This window comes from Pomacea canaliculata, linkage group LG2 (assembly GCF_003073045.1).
Source record: "Pomacea canaliculata isolate SZHN2017 linkage group LG2, ASM307304v1, whole genome shotgun sequence".
In the NCBI taxonomy this organism is placed as follows: domain Eukaryota; kingdom Metazoa; phylum Mollusca; class Gastropoda; order Architaenioglossa; family Ampullariidae; genus Pomacea; species Pomacea canaliculata.
In genome coordinates, this window is record NC_037591.1 from 33,197,161 (window position 1) to 33,219,271 (window position 22,111).

Below are 22,111 nucleotides of genomic sequence, written 5' to 3' on the forward strand. Positions count from 1 at the left end.
ATATGTGGAAATAAAAAGAAAAGCTATTTAAAAGATACTGTTGCAATGCGTCTGTTGGTGTGTGTCTGGGTCTTTGAACAAAGTGGTGTCCAAAAGTGCTTGGTAAACAAACCGCATAGCCTTATCATTAAACACATCTGTTGCTTTGTTTTCTACATGGATGTCGGGAATTACGTGATAAACTAAATATTCCTTTGTATCGTGACTTCCTTCTTTTTTATTTTAAACGTTTGATATAGAGTGCTAGGGAATTTTTGTAAACCAGTTTTGTGTGTGTGTGTGTGTGTTCTTTGTATTTGTTCGCTTATTCTTTTCCACTATTCTACACCCTTAAATAACAACTGATATATCCCATAGGATATATAGTTAATCATGTCGGGAAGTATTTCTATTTAGCACTTGATCTTTGCAAGTTAAACTTGCATAATTTTCATAATTATATTTTTGTTAAAGTAGACAAGACCATAAACTGTCAGGACGTGCAGGGATTTAAAAAAAGAAAATGAAGAAAAGGCTATTAACTTATGCACATATCTTTTATTTTTTGTAATACGATGTGCAATTAATGGCAAAGTTTGTGTTTGGTGTCAGAACTAAGCCGAGCGCCTGGAAGATTTTTTATTTATTTATTGGCGATTCAAAGTACGCGCATAGTGCAGGCTGCTATCAGCTTCAACACCATCATAAAACAATTCAGCATAACTACATGCTTAACCTACATCAGAAACATTTCAAAGTCCAACATTGTCCAATTGAAAAACAGCTTCAGTCACAACATCAGAGCTAGTAACTAAAGGTTGGATATAAATAATTGTTCGTCACAATAAAATTGCACATGAAGTAGCTCAGAAGGCTGTCACCGGCCTCGAGCTCAGGTATTTTTTTATGGCGGGGATGGATTCCACCTTGGATTTCAGCTTCTTCAGCTCGGGAAAGCTGGTGCCCCAGTCTTCCTTGAATTTGTCCGCTCTCTCAAGGTGATCGAACACGAAGAGATCAGCCCATGTAAGCTATGATGTTTAAAAAAAAAAACAAACAGTGAGATTGCATTAATCAGGAAACATGGAAAACGATTTTCATAACAGTTTTCTGAATCCAGGTAGCCTGTTTGCATTGTTCTGATTCACATTACGTAGGACTATGCCATTCTTTCATTGGTGATGCTGTTTTCTGTGTATGTGAGCGAGAAAGTGCATTTTATGTGTAAGCACAAGTTTAAAAAATACAGATTAAATGTCCTCGTCTTGATTTTATCTCTGTAACATCTCTATCGTCTCAACAAGAGAAGCAAAAACAACCTGAAGTGAAGTAGTCGGCAGGCATCCCCATAACTGTATGTCTCATACACAACACAAGCATAAACATAAACAACATACACATGTGTTCTACACATCGTCTTGTGGAGGGATGTTTTACTGACATTTAGCAAGCATGCAGCCCAGAATCTGACGTTTAGTCTCATCAGACTTTCTGCAGCTGCAGCAATGAGGATTGATTACCTTAGAGCCAACGAAGAAGCCGTTGCTGCCATTCTCCTTGAGCAAGTTCTCCAACATCGTGAAGTATTTGACGAGGTCCTCTCCGACAGTCTTCATGACTTCAGCCTGCAAACCACGATGTGAGAGAGAGATGAGAGTAGGTGTGCCTGTGTGTGGAGTTTATTTGACCTCTGACATACTGCGTGTGTCATGTCGACAGCGAACATCCTATCCCATAATCGTCAATCTCTAATGGACTAAAGGCTGGCGAAAACGTTGCAGGATTTTTTTCTTCTTTGATTCGTTTATCTTTATCTCTCACTAACGTTTTCCAGTCCAATTATCTTACCCTTCTTCTTTCTCCATACCTACCTCCTCTCTCTTTCCCTCCATCACGTCTCTCTCATCAAAATTTGTTTTTGCATTGTCAAGTGTCCACACTTTTTTGTTGTTAAAATCTCAGACTGACCAACTTTCATAAGGGTTTAAGAAGCAAGAAATTTTTGCTGTACATAGTCACCTTTTTCTCGTCATCCTTCGCATGGAACAGTTGCATCATGGACTTTTGAAAGTCCAAACAGACGTTTATCGCCTCGTCCACTCGCATAGCCTCTACGTTACCTTTGCCATACAAGCCTGAACATACGAGAACATATCAACCTGTGATCGCAATATTATGCCATCTCTAAATACTAGAACAGGTAATCGGAGCACTCAGCATATACGAACAAATGGTACCAGCACAATAAGCGAGTATCAGATGTTTGATATTAAATGCGCTGTCATGCCGGGTACGAAACTGTTCATGCGTTAAGAATACAATTAATATCAAGATATAGTTCTCAGCAGTTTTTGTAAAACCTTGCTCAGTGTTTGTTAACCTTTAGTGTGGCAAGACTCCTGAACACAGTAAACATACCTTTTATTGGGTAAGCTCGGTGAAGGCGTTGGGAAAATAAGAGCAAACCATCAACCACGCAAATAGCAAAGACCTTATACTTCCAGCCAGAAATGTCTGGAGAAATAGTGCACTCACCGAACTCTCTAGCCAAGAAGGCGGCAATAGCCATGCTCTGTCCATAGTTCTTTCCCCCCAAGTGAGGGTTGGCAGACAGTTGAACTTGGTTTCTGAAAGAAGTGAGGTTTTGTGTTCATAAATTCAACAGGGCAACTGTGCACGCACATAGAAACACACTTACGTGTGAAGCTAGTAATTGACAAATGAGTGAGCGCGAGAGAGAGAGAGAAGAAAAGAGAGATAAAGAAAGAAAGAGAACGAAATACAGCTATGGAAGAGAGATAGAAAAAGGAAAAGGGACTAGAGATGAATAAATAGTAATAGAAGGGAGAGTTGGAGAGAGAGATATACAAATTCCAGAGATTTGCTGTGGTTCAAGTACAGACGTATTCATTGCTAAACATGGCAATGTGTCAGCACTTGCAAATCCACTGCAAGCTGGACTAAGGGTGGGCTTATTAAAGAGTGTTCGAACGCCTGGAGCAGCCTGACAACCCTGTTTCTGCCGTCTGCTATCACATTTCGTTCTCCCCCACGACAGCTGTGGCTGGTGAGAAAAAAGAGCGACAAGCCCAGCGCAGCGATCAATGTTTGCGAAAAAGAAGTAGGAACACGTTTTCACCTTACCTTGCACAACACCTTAATGGCTTTGTAAACACGGTCGAACTTAGACCTCACCTCACCCCTACAGGAGGAAGGTAGAAAGGGAGTAAAGGAGAAAGAATGTTCGTACTATGTTGCATACTGGGACTGTGTATGCATGACCACACAGCTGTGTTTCTAGTTTCAAGCACAAAGTACAGAAGAACATAGAGAATAATTATACTAGAGGTAAAAGTAAGTGGGAGAAGACCGAGATCAGAGACAAAGGCAGGTAGGCATCACCCCAAGGAACATATCCTCGAGACAAGACAGACAGTAGGAGAGTGTGACTATATGCAGGTAAGCAAAAGGTCCTACTCACGGGCCTTGAGGCTGGGCCATTGCGACGATTCAATGCGGACGTCTTCAAACGGTTTCTCCGCTGCCGTTAGGATCAGTCGGGAGATCTCGGCGCGCCCTTTAGCGTTGAAGTAGGTAAGCTTGATCTTGGACTGGGCCATGGTGGTCTGACTACTCCTTGAATCCAAGAGTTGCGTAGACAGGCTGCAGCAAACATCTCGAATGTAATGCTATACACCAAACGTACCATAGAGAGTCACACAGGTAATTAATCATGTCAACTATAGAGTGTTGATATTTCAGTAAACCATAGGTACCGTCTGCTCTCAATAAATAGCTTCGAGCATCCATAAATTATGACAGGTACCACGTTACCAGATCATCCATCGTTCATCGATGATTTCGGGCATCAAAGAGTTAGATAGACAAGCTTGATGAGGAAATGCATCAGCGATTCGACTTCATGTCACATGACTAAATCCACCAACTTACCGTTAGTAGTGAGGGCCGAAAATAAGGTCGCTAGTAATGAAAGGCAGTGTAAGCACAGGACTCTGGCATTGCTTTATATACTCTAGCCTGAAAACCAGAACATGAATCTGCTGCGTCACCTATTCAGTAAACACGGGATTAACGTGAGACCAACGGGCGGGCCTCTACAGAGCAGCTTAGCGCGCAAACAATTCGTCACGTGACATGATTCGCTCTTCTTCCAGCCAGAACGACCCGTGCTGAAAAGCGTTCCTTATTCCATGACCTACCTCCGAGCGTTTGTCGTTGTCCAGGCGACGGTTAGAAGGGACAGAATAAAACTGCTGATTCACTTCAGAAAACCAAAGGACCGTGCAGGCTCAGGCATAAGAGAGATTGCAATTAGCATAAGCGCCATTGGGATCAAAGTAGACCTTATGTTGCTGACACACAGATACAAAGACAGGTAGACTAGCACGCGCGCGCACACATATAAATTAATATTGAGAGAGATAGATTTTCATTCCTTATTTTATCTGCCTATGCTACAAGAGGTGGTTAGATGGATTAAATACAGAGAAATAATTATATGTCTCAACATTATTGCACATTGCACATTTACGGAAAGACACTGACAGACAGATAAATAAAAGAAATCTTGAAAACACACTCTGTGGTGAGGGCAAATCTTGTGACATCGCATTTTGAAGTAACGACATTGCAAAATAACTGAAGCAGTCCAGACAGGCCGTGAGACTGGCTGGGTCAGTAAATATTAGGGTCGATGAAGGCATTGCGGAGAAAAAAAAGTAGGCATGCAGGTTCTTCCCAAGGCTTCAAGCTGGTGACGATGACCCAGCAAAATTCAGAGAGGTGAATGAGAACTGAGGGGTGTACGGAGGGTCCCCTTGGATCAGATCTCTTGAAGCTGTTTCAAGAGTTGAAGCATTGCTGCATTGGTTATACAACATTAGCATTTCCTTTTGTGGCCATAGGAAGAATCAGAAGAGAGTGAAGGCTTATTATATATATATTCCTTCTCTCTCTCTGACTACTGACTGTGTGTGTGTGTATTTTAAAAAAAAAGTCCGCACACAATCTTCCTTCCTCTCACAAACCATCTTTAATCAGTTTTATCTGTCCACATATCTATCGAACGCTGTAAGAGGTACAACAAGAAATCGAAGTTTGTACGACCATGTCCCTCACTATCCCCAATGATCCCCTGAACATATTCCTGTCTCCAAGGGTCATGAAACTGTCGGATGCACGATCTCGGTTTTCTCGTCAATATCCGCCCTCCCGACAACGCTGTTAGGAAACTTTAGTCAAATAACTACATCATGGCCACAAGCTGTTTCCCGTGGTTTAACAGCCTGATTAGCAACACTTTTTTTCACCTGCATTCCATCGATTGTTGTGGATGTATGCACATTATCCCTGCTGTTGTAGTCGGTGATCGCCGAAAATAGTTTGAGATTCAGCTCTGGCGCGACGCTTACGGGAATGTCAACATGTAGCGTCACGGGAACTTGCGCTCTACGTCATCACTTCTGTAAAATCTAGCCGTCAGCTTCACGGAGCGATCCTATGCTAGAAACAAGGAATAAACTAAAAACTAAACAGTTACACGGCGCAACGGGTAGAATGGAGTATAGCGGTTGTGACCAAAATGTGTAAGATGCTCGCTTTATTTCAAATAATTGCAAGGACCTTCTGCAATCATAATAACTGATAGACCCCTGCGCCTGCGCACTTTGAAAAGTCAAGTTGCTTCTGGTGTGAAGCTGGAGATCGTGACACCGGTTGATTTCTGTCTATTCAATCATTTGTACAAGACTTGTTAAGACACTTTTTGCATACATTTCTATAATAATAAGATAAAAACTGTTAAAGATAATAACTATATATTTTTTATTTTTTCATCATTAGTTGTATGCCCCCAGTGTAATGCCAATTGAAAAAAAAATCCGAGAATTTAAGCAGATATGTGTACATAATTCATCATATACTTACAAACACACATACACACAGAGGCACATTTGCCAACTCACTCATTCCCTCACTCATAAAGAGCTGTATGAGTCAATGGCCCAATAATAAAGAATTTTTAAGTCTTGAGTCACTCATAAACACGTACACAAACGCCTAAATTTGAAGTAAATGCATCGCAAAGATGTTGCCTCACTTCACAATAAATTTAACTGATTCGATTTACAGATAAGACGACAGGTCGATATCATGGTGGCCTGCATGATTTGTATCAGCGCCTTCCAAGGATTTTTCACCTCCACTCCGACATTGGGGACTCGAACAGGACAAAATGGCGCGGTCTTACTTGTCATCATGGGTAGGTTACCCCATCTCACGTAAGTTGCAGCTTTCCAGACGATGGCCGTGGATTCTTCTTGGGTAAGAGCACTTTCATTTGTACCGTTTCCTTGTACACGTGGCTTCATCGTTACTCGTATAACGATCACTTTTGCACTTTTCAACAACTGCGTGTAATAGTTTGGAGAGCTAGTTTAACTGATAGATTTTGAGGAACAAATAGCAGAAAAAGAAGACGACAGTGGTGGTGATAACAGAGACGATGATGACGAAGATGACGATGACGATGATGATAAAGAAGGAAAGAAGAAAATGAGGTGGAGGTAACAGAGACATAATAGAGACGTAACACTAGAAGTGGTAAAGAAAAGGGTAGAAGTAGAGGTGGTAGTGGTAATAATACTACTGACAGCAATAACTTTATTAGTAATCGGAGCGGAAGACAACAATCATATCACCAGTATCATGAAGCCTAAACAAAATCCGTCGAGTGTTCTGTTGTGGGTTCAAATGTACAGTCATACATAACGCCTTATTAATGGCGCCTAGATTTGAGTTGATATGCTTGAGTTGTGCACGTTTTCCATTGCCGTACAGTTTTTCTCTATGCCTTAACTCGGTCCCTGACGATGGGGCCATGTTTGTCCAGATGTCAGCTGTTATGTGTATTCCTGTATCTGCTCTTGTCGACACTCGCAGTCAAGCACAATTCTGTTGAAGGAGAAACGTGGGCGAAGGGTCATAGACCTATAGGTGAGTCAGGAATATCTGCCTGACTTGTCATGGGTGAGATGGCAGTTTTTTTCTAGTAGTTCTTAATGCACATGAAAATTTCTTTCTTTCATTCTTTCCATATGAATCTATTGGCAAATGTTGCATATTTTTAGCTTACCCCTCACCCACCTGCCTTCCTCCTCCGTCCACAACACAGCCCCCCCCCTTCCACCAACATAAGCCCCCTTCCCCAAAACACACACACTATACATACACTCTTACACACACGTGGCCGATCTTTCTCTCATTGAATTCAATCGCTTTAAAATATCCTTTATAGTTACAGTGTAGAAGACATATAAAATAAATCTTTTTACAATTGTTTCATATCTGCTATGTTCGTTGCGCATTGCAAAATTACTTTGCCGTACCCAGTTCCAGAGCGCGTGGTTTGGAATCGAACCTCCAACAATACCTGGGAGGTGGACTTCCCGCCAGAGCACGTGTGGGGAAAAGATTCTATAGCTGTTGTGAATGATCCTGCTGGTGGGAAAGGTATTTTCTTATTTCTAATTTTAATTTTGTAAAAAATGTTTTTCTAACCACAGTGGAAGACTCAGATACAATTTGAGAACCTAAGCATAGACTACTGCATGGACTTCCGGCCTGAGTTGCACTTTGTTCAGTGCTCACAGTACAGTCCGCAATATTTCACTTGAACGTGACATAAAAGTCCCCATATGAAGTATTGTTTCTTTCTTTCCTGTTATGTACCTCTTAATCTTCTGCAATGTTGTCGTAAATATCATTATTTAGCAAAATTTCTCTACCGAGGATGAGTGTACTAAGCCAGTGGCTCTCAAAGTGTGGTCCGCGGACATAAGTCAGGTGATCCGCGGCTGACAGTTGTCATATGTCAGCAAAGTGATGTTTAAAGTGATGCATTCCTCGCATTAACATTTTAATTACAAATAACGAGGTATACGTAGTTTTATGTCAACTTATTACTATACTACTGTCACAAAAAGACAATTAGTTTTGAATTAAAATGAAACAAAGGCGGCAATTTAAATTTGAAATTCATAGTACAGAGTGATTTTTAGGCCTTGGTGGTCCGCCATATTTTTTACTTAGGCCTTGGTGGTCCGCCATAGCTTTTACTTAAGTAAAGTGGTCCGCGGTCCGAAAAACTTTGAGAACCACTGTACTAAGCAATCTCTGAATTTACTGCTATCTTCAAACACAATGTCTCGTTCTTTTTGTCTTTTTTATATTGAATCTTCCGCCTTTTCCTCTTCTATGGCTCGAATTTCAAGAGAGTTGATTGTTATGTTTACGTTCCTCAGAAAATGTTCTGAGAGTCCACTTCACCAAGAAGCACTACTGGGGTTCTCCAGACAATCCCGTCGGCGGTGGTTTCCTTTATCCTCCTATTCCTCCCGAAACCGCAATGCTGATGTCTTTCGACATCTATTTCAGCTCTAACTTTGATTTTTCCAAGGGTGGAAAGCTTCCAGGTAAAAGCAAGACTATATGGAGAGACCGATTGACTCATTTTCTATCTGGAATTTCAGGGTGGTGTAAATAATAATAATAATAATAATAATAATAATAACAACAACAACAACAACAACAACAACAACAACAACAACAACAACAACAACATGTAAATTATTAATATTTGCATTTTATTTTGAGTCTGATTTCAGCAGACGGTATATAAAGATATTTTGGAACGCACCTGCGTCGTCAGAATCAACCTTGCTTGATAAAGGGACTAACAATAAGTGGGCTAAACGTAAAATCGTAACGATGGGAGAGCTCATTAAGACATGACATGTTGTTCACCTGACAGGTTTGTGGGGTGGCAATGTGGATGCTTGTGGCAGTGGCAGCTACACCGAAGACTGTTTCACACTTCGCTTCGTCTGGAGAGAAGGGGGTGTAGGAGGGATTTTCGCCCACTTGCCACGTGACCAATCACCGGACTTTTGTGACCGCCCTGACGTCATGTGCGAGACATCGTGGGGGCTGGGCCTGGGGCGGGGCACTTGGACGTTCAAGAAATCCAGGTGGCAGAGGATTTCGATGTACGTCAAGCTCAACATACCTGGTCACCAGGACGGATACATAAAGGTAGAACTTAATGAACTGACCTTTCTAATGTACCAGTGGTACGACGTGGGTAGTACTTAATGGTTTGATGACAGTGATGACAATATTGACAGGCCTGACGAGAGGGGGGGACAGGGGGGTCTGGTGTACCCGGGCCCGCGGCTGTCAAGGGGGCCCGGCCTTGGTCAGTGGATTTTTTTTCTTCTTCTCCTTTTCTTTTTCTTTTAAAGAAAGGTCTAAGGACAGAACACTCAAGCATTACACATGCAGAAGTTGAGTTTCAAGTCTGTAGAATACAATTTCGGGGTACTGGGGCCTGTCGTGAGAAGTGTAGTCAGCGGTTATCATATTCTCGCTGGACAAGCCAAGAGGTGACGGCCGCTGGACACCAAAGATTTTATCGCGTGTCAACCGCCCTGAAGACCGTTCGTGCCATGAGATTGCTGGCTACAGGTGCCACTACGGGGAAGGGTGGTGTGGAGGAGGGGGCGGGCCCTGCAAGCAAATCGGACTTAACAGTGGAGATCAGGCAGGTATGTTACTGATGTGTGCACTGGCCACTCTGTGAACCGACATGGTGGGGGCCCGCCCCTGGCGCTGCAGCCTGTAAGCGAGAGACATCAAGGCTGCTTTTTTTCGTAGTTACTAAGCAACACCGAGACTTTTTTAAACCGTATCTCCATCACCAAACAAACAACTACATTAGTCTACACAGTAGATCCTTGATACAATGAGACTATTTTATCCTGTAATACTATCGCAGCCAGCAAAATAAAACATATTATTGCAAAACATTTTAAAAACTGCTGTCCCGCAAATATTAGGTTTATAAATTGATCACGGTGGTGTCGCGGGAAGTTTGGAGCTGGAGAAGGATGATAAAGAGGAGGCTAGCATGAGAAAGGTAATTTAAGTGTAGAGACAGTGTTCGCACGGTGGGAGGATGGCCCGGATAGAGGTAGGGAGGAGAGTTATGTCACCGGGAGGACTCTGACTACTGTAACTAAAGGTGTGGGACGATCGCACGACCTCCGGCGATGTACCAGCATCGCCCTGTAATAACACATCGGCCTCCGACCTTCTTTTGCTCTTTGCCGACAAAGCCCCCGGTAAAAAGGAGATACTATCTACCCATCATCCGTCCCCCAAAGCCACCTCGGAATCTTTTTTATTGTGCGCTAGTTGTCTTCAAGGAAGCTGTCATATATGATGCTGTATACAGTCAAATCTCGCTACTATGCCACCTACCGGGACCGAGCAAAAGTGGCATAGTAGCGAGGGTTTGTAAAAACGGCTTTATTTGCTCAAGTTACTTGTCAGTCCTATGCTCTAAAGAATCGTCGGCTGGCGCTAGCTGTCTCCTGTCATTCTCCCCCTCGCCTCTTCATCCTCCACCCCTCCCAACCACATCCGCGCACCTGCATCCTGTCGCTAGTCGACTCTGTTACAAAATTGAGTTTTCTTAGTTTGACGGGGCCTTGGCGGAAGTGGCGATGTCAAGGTCAGGGCGTACTGCGTCTTAATTTTTTATATATTTTTTAATATTTTTTTTTATTTTGTATTTTTAGCATTTTAGAAGGGATCTAAAAAAAAAAAGCTGGGGTAGACCTAGGTGGTCGTTATTCGATTTTTTCTGAGTTGCTGTATACGTGTTCTATTCCTCTGTTCAACGGATGACTGAAGTGACTTTGTACAGGAAAGTGTGACACCGCAGATTTTCAGATCTTTAAACGAGCCAAGTTACCGCTACAGTCGTAACAGACTCCCTCCAGCTCTCCCTCTGTCACGTGACTGTCACCCGGCCAGCGACCACCCCCATCGCCAGCCTCCACCCTCCCTGTGTGCGTGCTATGTTCCATCCCACCTAACTGCGATGTCCTACACTACCGTACAGTATAGTAATCGAGCACTGCACGGAATTTCACAACTTGTGTCTTTTAACAGTCACACAAAAGTGGCATACAGTCAAATCTCGCTACTATGCCACCTACCGGGACCGAGCAAAAGTGGCATAGTAGCGAGGGTTCGTAAAAACGGCTTTATTTGCTCAAGTTACCCGTCAGTCCAAAGTAGGGGTGGGCAATTAATTTTCCCAAGGGGCCGCATGAGAAATTGGGATGGTTTTAGAGGGCCGGACTAATATAGTTAACTCAGTTTTACCTAATACTGTATGTATAGTATATATACTGGCGGGCGGGCCGGTCAGAGACAGGAGGCCTTTGCCCAGGTCTGGTCCAAAGCTTTCAAGAATTGTCGGCTTCGCTAGCTGTCACTCGATGAAGACTTGTTTAGGCATTTACTTCTTCTGTTCTTCCTCTTTCCATGTAGAAGTATAAATCACTTACATAGAGAACATTTCCTTGCACGTCAGTGAGCTTAGTACAAACTCGCAGCACTTAGAACAAAAGGCGATGTGATACCTCTACCCGTTGTTCTAATCTGTCGAGGTTTTGACATCGCTGCTGACGTAACAGTCCTTACTAAAAGGGGGGGGGGTCTGTGGAGCGGGGTGCTACAAGTCTGATCCTTTAACATCATTTTTCCTCATTTACTAACCACTCGCATGTAAACAACTTTATGTTCAAGTAGTGATGTAGATCCTAGTGCACTTGTCCTACTGTTTGTAGTCTATATTTCGTTACTGAATGTCACGGATCAGTCCGTGCCTCCTTTGTTTTTTTTGTTTTTTTTTGTGGCAATTGCGCCTGAGTTTGGTGAAAGGAAATGGAGGGGGGAGCGGGGTGGCGTAGCCAGCCCTGTGTGTGTTGCCCCTCTGCGATGGACAGTCAACGGCGTAATTAGTTGACGGATATAGAGGTCGTGAACCCCACGTGAGTTTCGGACCTCACGTGCGGCTGAAAGAATGCGACACCTGCCCTGCGTACCGTAACGCGGGCGCTCACCGCGGATGCCCGCGGGCGCTCACTCACGCCCTAAAGAGCTTGTGATACCCTTCGCCCACCGTGGGCGCCTGTTAAAATGGCGGCTGACAGCGAAGTCGTGAATATAATTTTGTTGATGGACATATTTGACAACGACGACTAATTAATAGAAGCAATCTATTGCAGCGCCAAACAAGATACTTCTAGTGGCATTCATTTGGGAACTAAAAGAGGAAAAAAAGTCAATAAGAATTAAAGATTATGTGGAAAGAACAATGCGGTAGTCAAGTATATCACGTAAAAACAAACGACGAGTAGACTTTCTGTTGTTTTGGTCCCGATTCGGAGTTTCAAGATCGAAGGCAAATTCATCTACCATCTCTAGAAAGACATGACGATGAAATCTGAACTTTTAATACACTTCTTTGTCGTCGTATATATTTATCTATCGCAAAATACTTATTTATTAGAAGATCCACCGTGAATATCATCGACACGCCTAAACTTTACAACCATGGCGGCCATCTTTGCGCCCGTGGCGTAGTACCTCTCAAGCAAGTACGCGTGCGCCCGCGTGCGCTCACTCAAATTTCGCTGCGGTACGGCCCGCCCGTCGTAGGCGCACGCGTGCGCCCGCGTTGCGGTACGCAGGGCTGGTCTAGTGGACTGGGGGTGAAGATTTAAGGCGGACCGTAGCGTCGGTCGGGGGGGGGGGGGAGGGAGAAACGAGTAACAAGAGGAAGTATCGAGCAGCGAGTTGAGGGGGGGAGAGAGCCATCCAGCGATCGAGAAGCTGATTGATACAGCGGCGGCTGTTAATTGTGTTAATTGTGAGTGGAGTGGATTGATGACGGACTTGCTGTACCGTGTTTGCTACGGAGCCGTTGCCGTTGCTGTTGCTGTGTTTTGGGGATCGCAACTTCAGTAGAACTGCTGCTGAAGGTTCCTCGCCGAATCTGCTACTGGGAGCGGTGGACATCGCCGAGCTGAGAAGTTCCAGAGAAGAACAACCCGAGCCGACGACTATAGGCGGGCAGCATCTCATCACAGCTGGGGAGTGTTGAGCAAGTGGGCTCCACTCTCGTACTTGACAACGACGACGACACACCGACCGCGTGGAGGGCCGTCGCTGTCGTCTTTAAAAAGTCGTGCAATGGAGTGTTGAGGACACTGACGATTTGATTGTCCGCTGGTGCCGACAACTCAAAGTAAGACTTTTGCCTTTTGGGTTTACCTCCAGAGAGAGAGGGGGAAGGTCGTACCCCCCATTGTTTATCTCCACCGTCAACGTTAGAGGGAGAGTAAGACGGTTTACACGGACTGTGTGTATGTGTTTGATGAACATTTATGAGCACACGGACATTGCTGGTGGCTAGAAAGGTGCTCGGAGACACGTATCGTTAGGTGTGGATTGAAACGGACATGTGTATGAGAACTGTTGTAGCAGCCTGCGCGCTGCCGTAGTGTCGGTGTTGAACCAACCTAGGATGTAGACTTTTTTTTAGTATTTTTTCTTTTTGGTGTATAATAAATAACAGAACGTCTCAATCTGAAGTGATCTCTTGTCGTTCTTCGTAAAGAATGCGCAATGTCCGACTACCGGTCGTGACACTGAATGAAGTGTAGATATTGAGATTCGAATTGTAAACATACATTATATACTGGGAAAATAATTTACGATTACAAGTACAAGGGGCCCGGAGAGGTCGTCTGTCCCGGGGCCCGGGCTGGCTCTCGGCGGCCCTGAATATTGATGGTGGTTGTGGTACTGGTTTGATGATTGCAATGACAGCAATGAAACTAATAATGAATGAATGATGCTGATACTGCTTCTGCTGCTGCTGTTGATGATGATTGATTGATGATTATTGGCTGATTGATTGATTGATTGCTGCTGGTGCTGTTGATGATGATGGATGGATGGTGGTTGGGTGATTGATGGATGATGGATGATTGATGGTGATGATGATTTCGTTTGAATGGTGCATTCTTGGCTGCCGAGAACCCAAAGTCAGATTTACTTTATGTTCTCAGGTGTTTGTCGACGACGAGGTGGTGTACGAGGCGAGGGACATCTCGATGAGGGTTAAGTACTCTGTCATGATAGTCGGAATGTTCTTCCACACTCTGTCACTGGGCGCCCATGACTCGGATCTAGGTGCCACTCAGAGCTGCTACATGTACTACAGAAATTTCTTCTTCTCCAGGGACAGGAAACCACCGCCATTGAGCGCCAGTTGAAGGGAGACAACTGTGATCTTCTCATAAAATGGGAGACAACTTTAACTGTCTAGTCTGAGAAGGGGAAACAACTGTGGATTTAAAATAAAATTTTAAAAAACCCAAAACGGATTTTGAAAATCAATAGGATAAATACTGTAAACACAAATTTTTTTCTCAGTGGATATCTATACATTGTATTTACACTATTCATCCTTCTATCCATTACTACACAAGTAAAAATAGCTAAAAAGAAGTAAAAAAAGAGGTTTTACAGTCATGAATAGTCCCGAAAGTATGTCAAACCAGCATGCACACATAGACAAACATAACTTTTGTGGAGAAACCCACTAAGATACACGGCGTCCATTCATACTTGTTTGTAAATCTCCACTTCAGACCACATTTCATCACCAAACACATTCTAAAACGTTGAAACTTTAAATATAATAAACTTTATTAGTCCACAAGGGCAATCACAGGTAGTGCTATATGCGAGCTATTTAAGTACCTACATATTTACATGTTGACTACAGTAAATAAGTTCTCTCGCACACATTATGTGTATATATATATATAACACATACACCCAGGAACAGTTTGTGACAGGCTAACACAAGATCACGGCCAGTAGAATTCATCAAGTGAATATCACGTGGAATAAATGGATTGCGACGATGATTCGCTCTGTATACATGCATCGTATACTTATAGACAGACCACAGAAGTGAAAATTCACATGCCGACAGATGATCGGGAATAGTAAGGATACGGATGCCTTCCTATGGATTTGCTGATTACTTCACTGCTAAGTCCCTTTACCTGGTTCCTGTGATCTTGGAACAGATATTAACAAGGGAGACAAAACTATTTCTGTTCCCTATGGAGAGGATGTGGAACCAAGAGATGAAAGAAAAAGTGACGAGACTTTCAATAAAGGACTGATAGAACCGAGTGAGAATTACAGAGATGACAGAGAAAGATTTGAATTTCGTAGTGTTATTGTTGACTCCTGACTTACGGAGAATCATGTCAGTGTTGATGTCCCGTTTAAGCTTGTTATTGAAGATCATCATGGATAGTACTGATGACTGCCTCAGGCTTGTTCATCCTAAAGTCAAAAATAATTTCCTTTGTCTTAGAGGCATTCAAGACAAGGAAATGTTCGTGGCACTAGCGTACAAAGACACGAACAGCACTATGAACGTGTTTACTATTTTACAAAAGAGACAGCAAGGCAGTGTCATCAACAAATTTTAGAAGGAACCTGTACAAGTGACAACAGGATCTGAGAGAGGACTGTTAACAGAAACTCTCTGCTGTCTGTCCAGGATCCAGAGATTAGTTGGTGGAATAGATGGCAGACTGAAATTTTATTCTGCCAACAAGTGAGGTGAAAGTGTTTAAAGCAGAAGAAAAAGAATAGCAAAGAAAAACCTGGCATTAGCTCTGTTTCTCCAGATGTTTGTACAGAGTATTTATACACATACACATATTTATGCATATACACACGCTTCGGAACATTTATCCCCACAACCCACACGCACTCTCACACACGTGTCTGTGCTCGTGAATGCAGATTTTATTTAATCTGGGGAAAGCTGGAGCAAGGATGGAGAGCGTACAATTAACGAAGTCAAAACGAACAATACGATAACAAATTTTAAAAATAGCATCGAAATGACTTTCAACATCCGGAATACCGGCAAATACCAGTCAATCGTCGCTTATCACTGGTCTGTCATCAGTTATCACTGTCTATCGAAGTATGTCATCTGTCACTGTGCTCATTGTTCCTTGTCCTCAAACCCATGACTAAAATTTCAAAATAAGCTAAATCCGATGTTTGTACAAATAGTTTTAAAGTAAATTGAACAAAGGTAAAACAAGAACAAGAACACAAGCATCTTACAAGCATCAAGTTTCGAGTAAACTTTGAAAATAGACATTTATTGACATTTAATCAATCAAGTGCTAACTAAAACTCATGTTACCTGAGCTCATCGTCTGAATGTGTCATGTCATCTGAAGTGTGTTTCTGTCCACATTCCTTGAATTTGTTTTATATCATTCTCCCTCTCTCTCCCTCTCTTTCACCTCTTTCTCTATCTTCTCTTTACTCCTTCCCTCCAGCCTCGTCTCTGTATATAACGGCTTGTTCGTTCCGTCTGTGGGCATATTGTTACTTACTGAATATCGGTCTTGTCGTCGGCCTTGGCGTCCATTCTGCCGAAGACATTGTACAGTATCACAGCGGGCACAATGATGGCCAGGCCTCCTAGAGTGAAGACAGTGGTCTCTGTAAAGTCCGGCGACCAGACGAGGTCCAGCGTGGACGAGTCCAGCTTGAAGAACGTCCAGAAGAGTGAGGCCATGGGCGTGACCAGCGACTGCACCACAACCGTGAAGACAGCGCCCTCTGTCTGCTGAATCAGGAAGAACTGGAAGAGGTTGCTGAGGCAGTAGGACAAAATGAACAGCCAGTTCTTGGCGGCCAGGCCACGACAGTCGTCTGCGGAACTGAAGTTGCACGTGAACCCTCACGGAGGTGATGGCGGAAGTCGTCGAACGAGTTTGACTGCGACGAAGGATTGCAGTCAAGTTTAATCGGTGTTAATTGGCGTACGTGAGTATGTATGCCATCGTGTGTGCTTGCATATAAGTGTGTGTGTGTGTGAGAGAGAGAGAGAGTACATGCTTACTGCTGTCATATATATATCACCCGCTTCCATCCACCCATCAAGGTTTTTTACCTCCCAGCAGCACCAGAAGGAAACTCACCGTTCCAAAGAATGGAATAAAGTCCATCCAGAAAAGGGGCAGAAGTGTGAACAGCTGAAACACCTGGCACCAGGTCATGAAGCTAAGAGACTGCGCCTGTGGACAGAGGCCGTCACTGTGAATGGACTGGAACCTTATCGCAGTCGTATAGTAAGACAGGTTGTTATACAAACACAGGGACACTTGGTTCGTCCACACAAAAAGCAGTGCACACGCTTAATGAAAAAACAAATAAAAAAAAACACTCAACCAAAAAAGTACATTTATACCTGTGTTTTCTGGAGTTCCCGCTCGCAAATAACAACATTAACAGCAGCAGGCAAGAACCCGACCGCGAAGATGATGGGCCAGACGATGCGATCCACTTTGCTTTCACCAGAAGAAGAATTGTCATCGCTTCCAGGAAGAGACCAGATCTGAGGCTCAACGGTGATAAAAATCCCGATGAGGACAGCGATAGTGCATCCAAGACGACGAAGACTGATACCTGTGAACATGTTGGGCTAAACATAATTTCAGTGTTAAATATCATATGATCATTTTTATTTTATTTTTTACCTCTATTTTTGTTAGGATGAGCAAAATCGTTCTTATTTTATAATTAACTGAACTACTAAACCAAGTCTTGTGTAAATGGTATGGAAGGGAACAGAGACAGTTGCCTCACCTGTACCCTGGTTTACTCACCTTTCCTCAAGAGAAGAAATCTGGAAAGAACCGTGAAGGGGATGAGACTGGTGGACAGGAGGCCTTGCAGGTATGGCGCCGTCCGACTGGGAGGGGAGGCGAAAACAACAATGAGTCCGTTGAGGCCCATGGTCAGTCCCATGATGCAGTACACTCGCCATGTCGAGGTGGGCGCCAGAGAAAGGCTTTTGTCTACCGTCACCTGCAATCGCATAAAACGTGTTTAGACATGAGTTCCACAGTCTGTTCGCCGTTCGCTGTTCTCTTTTGCAATATTATATTCCACAATGAAGTCACTTTTCTTGCCGCCTGTTGGGTTTTGCTCGGTTTGCTAAAAGTATTTCTTCAACTGTTCAACCAAATGGTCTGACCTTTTCGCTCTTGCTTCTTCGGAAAGTTCATTATAATATGCTAATGTTTTGTGCTAAAATGGCATTTCAGGTTGTCCTTTTTGAAAACTGAGATGCCTTCTCGGAAAATTAAGCAGACAGCTTTATCTCCAACATCTGTGAAAAAAAATACCATGCTGTCCACATGTTGGTGAATTTTCAACACTCACTATCCACCTTTCTCTTTTTCTTGTCAAACGAACTTTGGTTTTAAAAAAAAAACTAGTACACTTCACTTATTGGCAGACTGGTCGTCCAATGACCTCCACGGGATGTACTTTGCCCACCCCTACTCTAACACCACCCTCCCAACAATTGATTTGTCGAGAGAATGCCTTTACCTTCTTTAGCGTACGACCTATTTTGAAAGATAGGGGGCACATTTATAATAAACAAAAAAAAAAAAAATGTCAATAAAATGCACTGATCAAAATAAAAGGAGAGATGGCAGGAGCTTAAGGGTAGGTTATACGAGGTCAAACCCAGAAGGAGAATGAGAGCGTGAACAGCAATTAACGGGCGACAACAAAACAACGGAATGACTTCTAGAAAAATGTTTACTTTATGATGCTTCTGTCGAGTTTGTTTATTTGCATCCGTGTTGTGTTGTTGAATGGTAATGTTCACAATCGTTGCAAAAGTGAGTAACATATCGATGAAATAAATACGAATGTTAAAAATGCTTTGAACTAAAGTATCGTGCCCTCAGAATGACTAATTTTGCCCTCAGACTTGTTTATTTACTTGAAAACATTCGAGTACACTTGCAGGATATCACAAAAGAAGAAAGATAAACCAAAAGTCACGTGACGTACCCTCAGCAGCAAGCGCCAGCACAGCGAAGACCAAAGGGAACCAGAGGGCGCTGTAGAGCAGGACAGTGAAGACGTTGCCCTCGACACTCTCCATGGTGGCAGCCACCACCGGCAAGCTGACGTTCATGGCCACGCTGGTGATGACGCAGATAAAGGCGATGACGAAAATGCGGACAGCTGACCGTTGTGACGTGTGATGCTCATACGTCACAGTGACCAACGCGGCTTCTGCTTCCCGGATTTCGTCAGCCAGGGATTTAGTCGGGGAAGGCGAACTGGCGGACCTCAGCAGGCTTCTTCGCTCTTCCGAGTAGTCGTCCATGATTCGGGGAGAAGTGGGAGACGGGTGGGTAGCGTGGAAGATGGGGGGAAGAGCTCGAGACAGTGAGACAGAGGGTGCTTCGCCTTGGTGGGGTTTTCCTCGTCCCTCTTTCCTTGTTGAGCCTGACGAGGGCTTTTAAACTCTTAAACGTTTGAGTCAGGAAATCCACTAAGATAACTCACAAGTTCATTTGTTCTCCTTTGAAAATGCAGGCACAGACGGACAAAAGAAAGAGAAATGTCTTCCTTCCGGACGAGTGTTTGTGTCGGTGTGTGTGAGCTCCATGGCATCAGGGTAGTACATCAAGTGACACAGAGTTGTGTGACATGTCGTTTTAAACTTTCCACAGTTAAGCGACATCACATCACATCACATCACATAATTTTGTTTATCGCCGTCGACGGATGTCATCCCAATCGAACACAAACACTGACACAGTCACTCGGACCCACAGAAAGAGAGATTCATATCCAGATAGGAGTTACATCCTGACTGCTATCTCCTGATTTAAAATTCTTGTCTCTGAAGGTGAGACAAGTTAAACACAAACATCCATTATGATGACATGGGTGAACGCCTATGTGACAAATGTACAATGTGTCACGCAACGTCGGTCCCTCCGCTCGACAGGTAGGAATACAGGTAGGTGTGGGCTTGACGAGTTATGTTCTGTCAGTCCTGTATCAAACCGCTATGTCACCTGACGATACTTCCTCCTCATCAGAACAGCGATAATCAGCCCGTGGCTGTGTCACGACACCGACAGTTTGACATGTCAGATTTTGCCAACACTTTCATTCAACAATACACACACCCACCAATGATACACTTCTGCCTTCCGACCCAGATCACGACAAGAGTTTACTATCAAAGGTTATTGGGAAATGCTGGGAGATAATCGAACGGAAAGGTTGAAGATCAGATAATCCTTATTTCCCAATCTCTTCTCTTTTTTTTATCGCCGCTGTCACAATTATCGTCGTCTTCGACGCTAACGGTTGATTTGAACGACAATTGCATCGCTTCGCAACGATGATCACAATATTGTTATCGGTTAAGGAGAACAACAAGATTTCAGTCATTTTCTTTTGCAAGTTAGGAACTAAGTGCGACCGTACCTTGCAGAAGATACGGAGATGCATCTGGGGTACATCTGAAACCGCCGTGTATCCTAACCCTTTTCTTGTGGGGGAAAAAAAATGATCAAAATGAAAAAGGCTGAAGTAAGCAGCTGTACATTTTTTTTCTTTCTAACTTTGACTATTACTCGAGCACCTTCCCAGTTCAAATTGCTCACTGGTAAAAATAAAGTTGATCATTGTAATTGTCATTGCTGTCCAGCACCTTTCACATCTATCTCGTGCCTGCATTCAGTGATATTGAAATATTTGCCAAAGTCGGTTTGTTGTTGAACTTATTGCTTGTGAACTGTAGGGAGGGCAAAAGCACAGCAATAAACTTATATAATAAATAAGCTAACTGATACAGGGGATGTTTTCAAGGCTGGCTATGACCCTCCTCTTAATTCCTCCAGTAGTTGTAGTCTTCTTTCATCGCAGTCTTTCCTTTCACTGTTTCTGTTTTTCTTTATAGTTTGCTTGTTTTCTGTAACTTTGCTTGTATGTGTAAAAAAAAGCTTATTTAACACCTGTTTTATGCGTGCATTCCATACATTAGGCAATATGATCCTCTGGAGAGAAGTTTTTCTTCCTGTAAACAGACAAACCACTATTGTTCTGACATACACAGCAGTAGTGGCTTGTGTGTGTGACATTAACTGCGTGAAACTAGCTTCCCACACCCACAAACAGCATGTACATCCGTATAATTTCAATACCCATAAACGGCGAAAGAGCCTTAAAGGCTAACCCGAGAACAACATTTTATGATCGGGTTAAGTTCATTTTACAATAATAATCCCCAAAATGTGAGTACATATTTACTAGTAATTTTCAAAATGTAAGTCTTCAAGCATCAGCATTCTCGCCTGTCTCGAGAAAGCAGAAGAAAATTACTCTGGACTAGAGAGTTCTCTTGTGTGTTGACTCAGTTTAGCATATCTATGCATGTTTTTTGAATCAAATGGAGAAACATCTCTCAGGTTTTCGTGTTTAGGAAGCGGTTTGTTTTCTTTTACCGAGGATTATGTCTTTCCTTTTCGAATTCAGCTCATGCAGACGATGCTTTCTTTTTTTCTTTAGAAATACTACCTTTCTGTTATTTCCTGGTTTCTTGACAAATCCAGGTGTGATTCAGAGAAAAACGTTCATAAAATCTTTCTCATGTCTCTTCGTCAAAAATGCATCGGAATATGTTTTAGTAATACTTATATTCTTTTTCCAATGATTTTTGCTCGGCAGCGAGTTAGCCTTTAAAGCTCAAAGTTAAGCATACTTATATGAGGTCCTTCTGCGCAACAAGAAGTGGCTAGGCGTGCTAGCGTAACGGGGTTGTTTGGAAATACCACACTGTACTAAGCTCAGCTCAAAATTTGAAATTTAAAAAGTTATAAATACTGCTGCGTGAGGTCAACTGGCTGAGCTCAACCCAATCCAGGCCTCTTGTTATAGTGGATGTGACAGTGCTAGCTACTGCCACGAGTGACAGAGACACAGGACATGATACGCCAGTGTAGTGGTGACACGATACAGTCCATGACATTCCTGTCGCAACGTTCCCGGAGTATGTCATGTGTGACGAGAGTGAGAAAATGTGACGGTGTGTGTCGAGGAGTATTCACAGTGCACAGTCATCAAGCATCGTGTAAGGTAGGTAACGAGCGTTTTCAGTCGTCTCTGCCGCTAAATTTGTTATCTTTGACAATTGTGTAATGTAAAGGTGTGTGGCTAGGTAACACATTTCCAAAGAGGTTGTAAGATGAGAGAGAGATATGCAAGCAGACACACACGCGCAGTAATACACGTTCGTGGACTCACAAGCACGCGA

The 22,111-nt window shown here is 43.2% G+C and overlaps 3 protein-coding genes across 3 annotated transcripts; 1 reads left to right on the forward strand and 2 right to left on the reverse strand.

The window, feature by feature from the left end:
- Nucleotides 1-612: 612 nt before the first annotated feature.
- LOC112558233 (probable glutathione S-transferase 5) lies at nucleotides 613-3,623 on the reverse strand. Its single transcript, XM_025228567.1, has 5 exons — nucleotides 3,461-3,623; nucleotides 2,515-2,606; nucleotides 1,999-2,114; nucleotides 1,500-1,604; nucleotides 613-1,010 (listed from the first exon to the last, which is right to left on the reverse strand). The coding sequence occupies exons 1-5, from the start codon at nucleotides 3,478-3,480 to the stop codon at nucleotides 846-848; spliced, it is 498 nt and encodes a 165-aa protein (XP_025084352.1). The 5' UTR covers nucleotides 3,481-3,623; the 3' UTR covers nucleotides 613-845.
- A 1,810-nt stretch (nucleotides 3,624-5,433) lies between these two features.
- On the forward strand, nucleotides 5,434-14,287 carry LOC112558265. The gene is made up of 7 exons (XM_025228620.1): nucleotides 5,434-5,585; nucleotides 6,130-6,321; nucleotides 6,890-6,993; nucleotides 7,390-7,509; nucleotides 8,301-8,471; nucleotides 8,810-9,090; nucleotides 13,986-14,287. Exons 2-7 carry the CDS (start codon nucleotides 6,233-6,235, stop codon nucleotides 14,190-14,192), a joined length of 972 nt encoding a protein of 323 aa, XP_025084405.1. The 5' UTR covers nucleotides 5,434-5,585; nucleotides 6,130-6,232; the 3' UTR covers nucleotides 14,193-14,287.
- A 275-nt stretch (nucleotides 14,288-14,562) lies between these two features.
- LOC112555845 lies at nucleotides 14,563-19,993 on the reverse strand. The gene is given in 8 exon segments (XM_025224388.1): nucleotides 14,563-15,282; nucleotides 16,362-16,711; nucleotides 16,714-16,749; nucleotides 16,953-17,048; nucleotides 17,222-17,439; nucleotides 17,640-17,841; nucleotides 18,370-18,386; nucleotides 18,844-19,993. Coding segments are annotated over 8 exon segments (1,293 nt in total). The 5' UTR covers nucleotides 19,166-19,993; the 3' UTR covers nucleotides 14,563-15,230.
- Nucleotides 19,994-22,111: the final 2,118 nt, after the last annotated feature.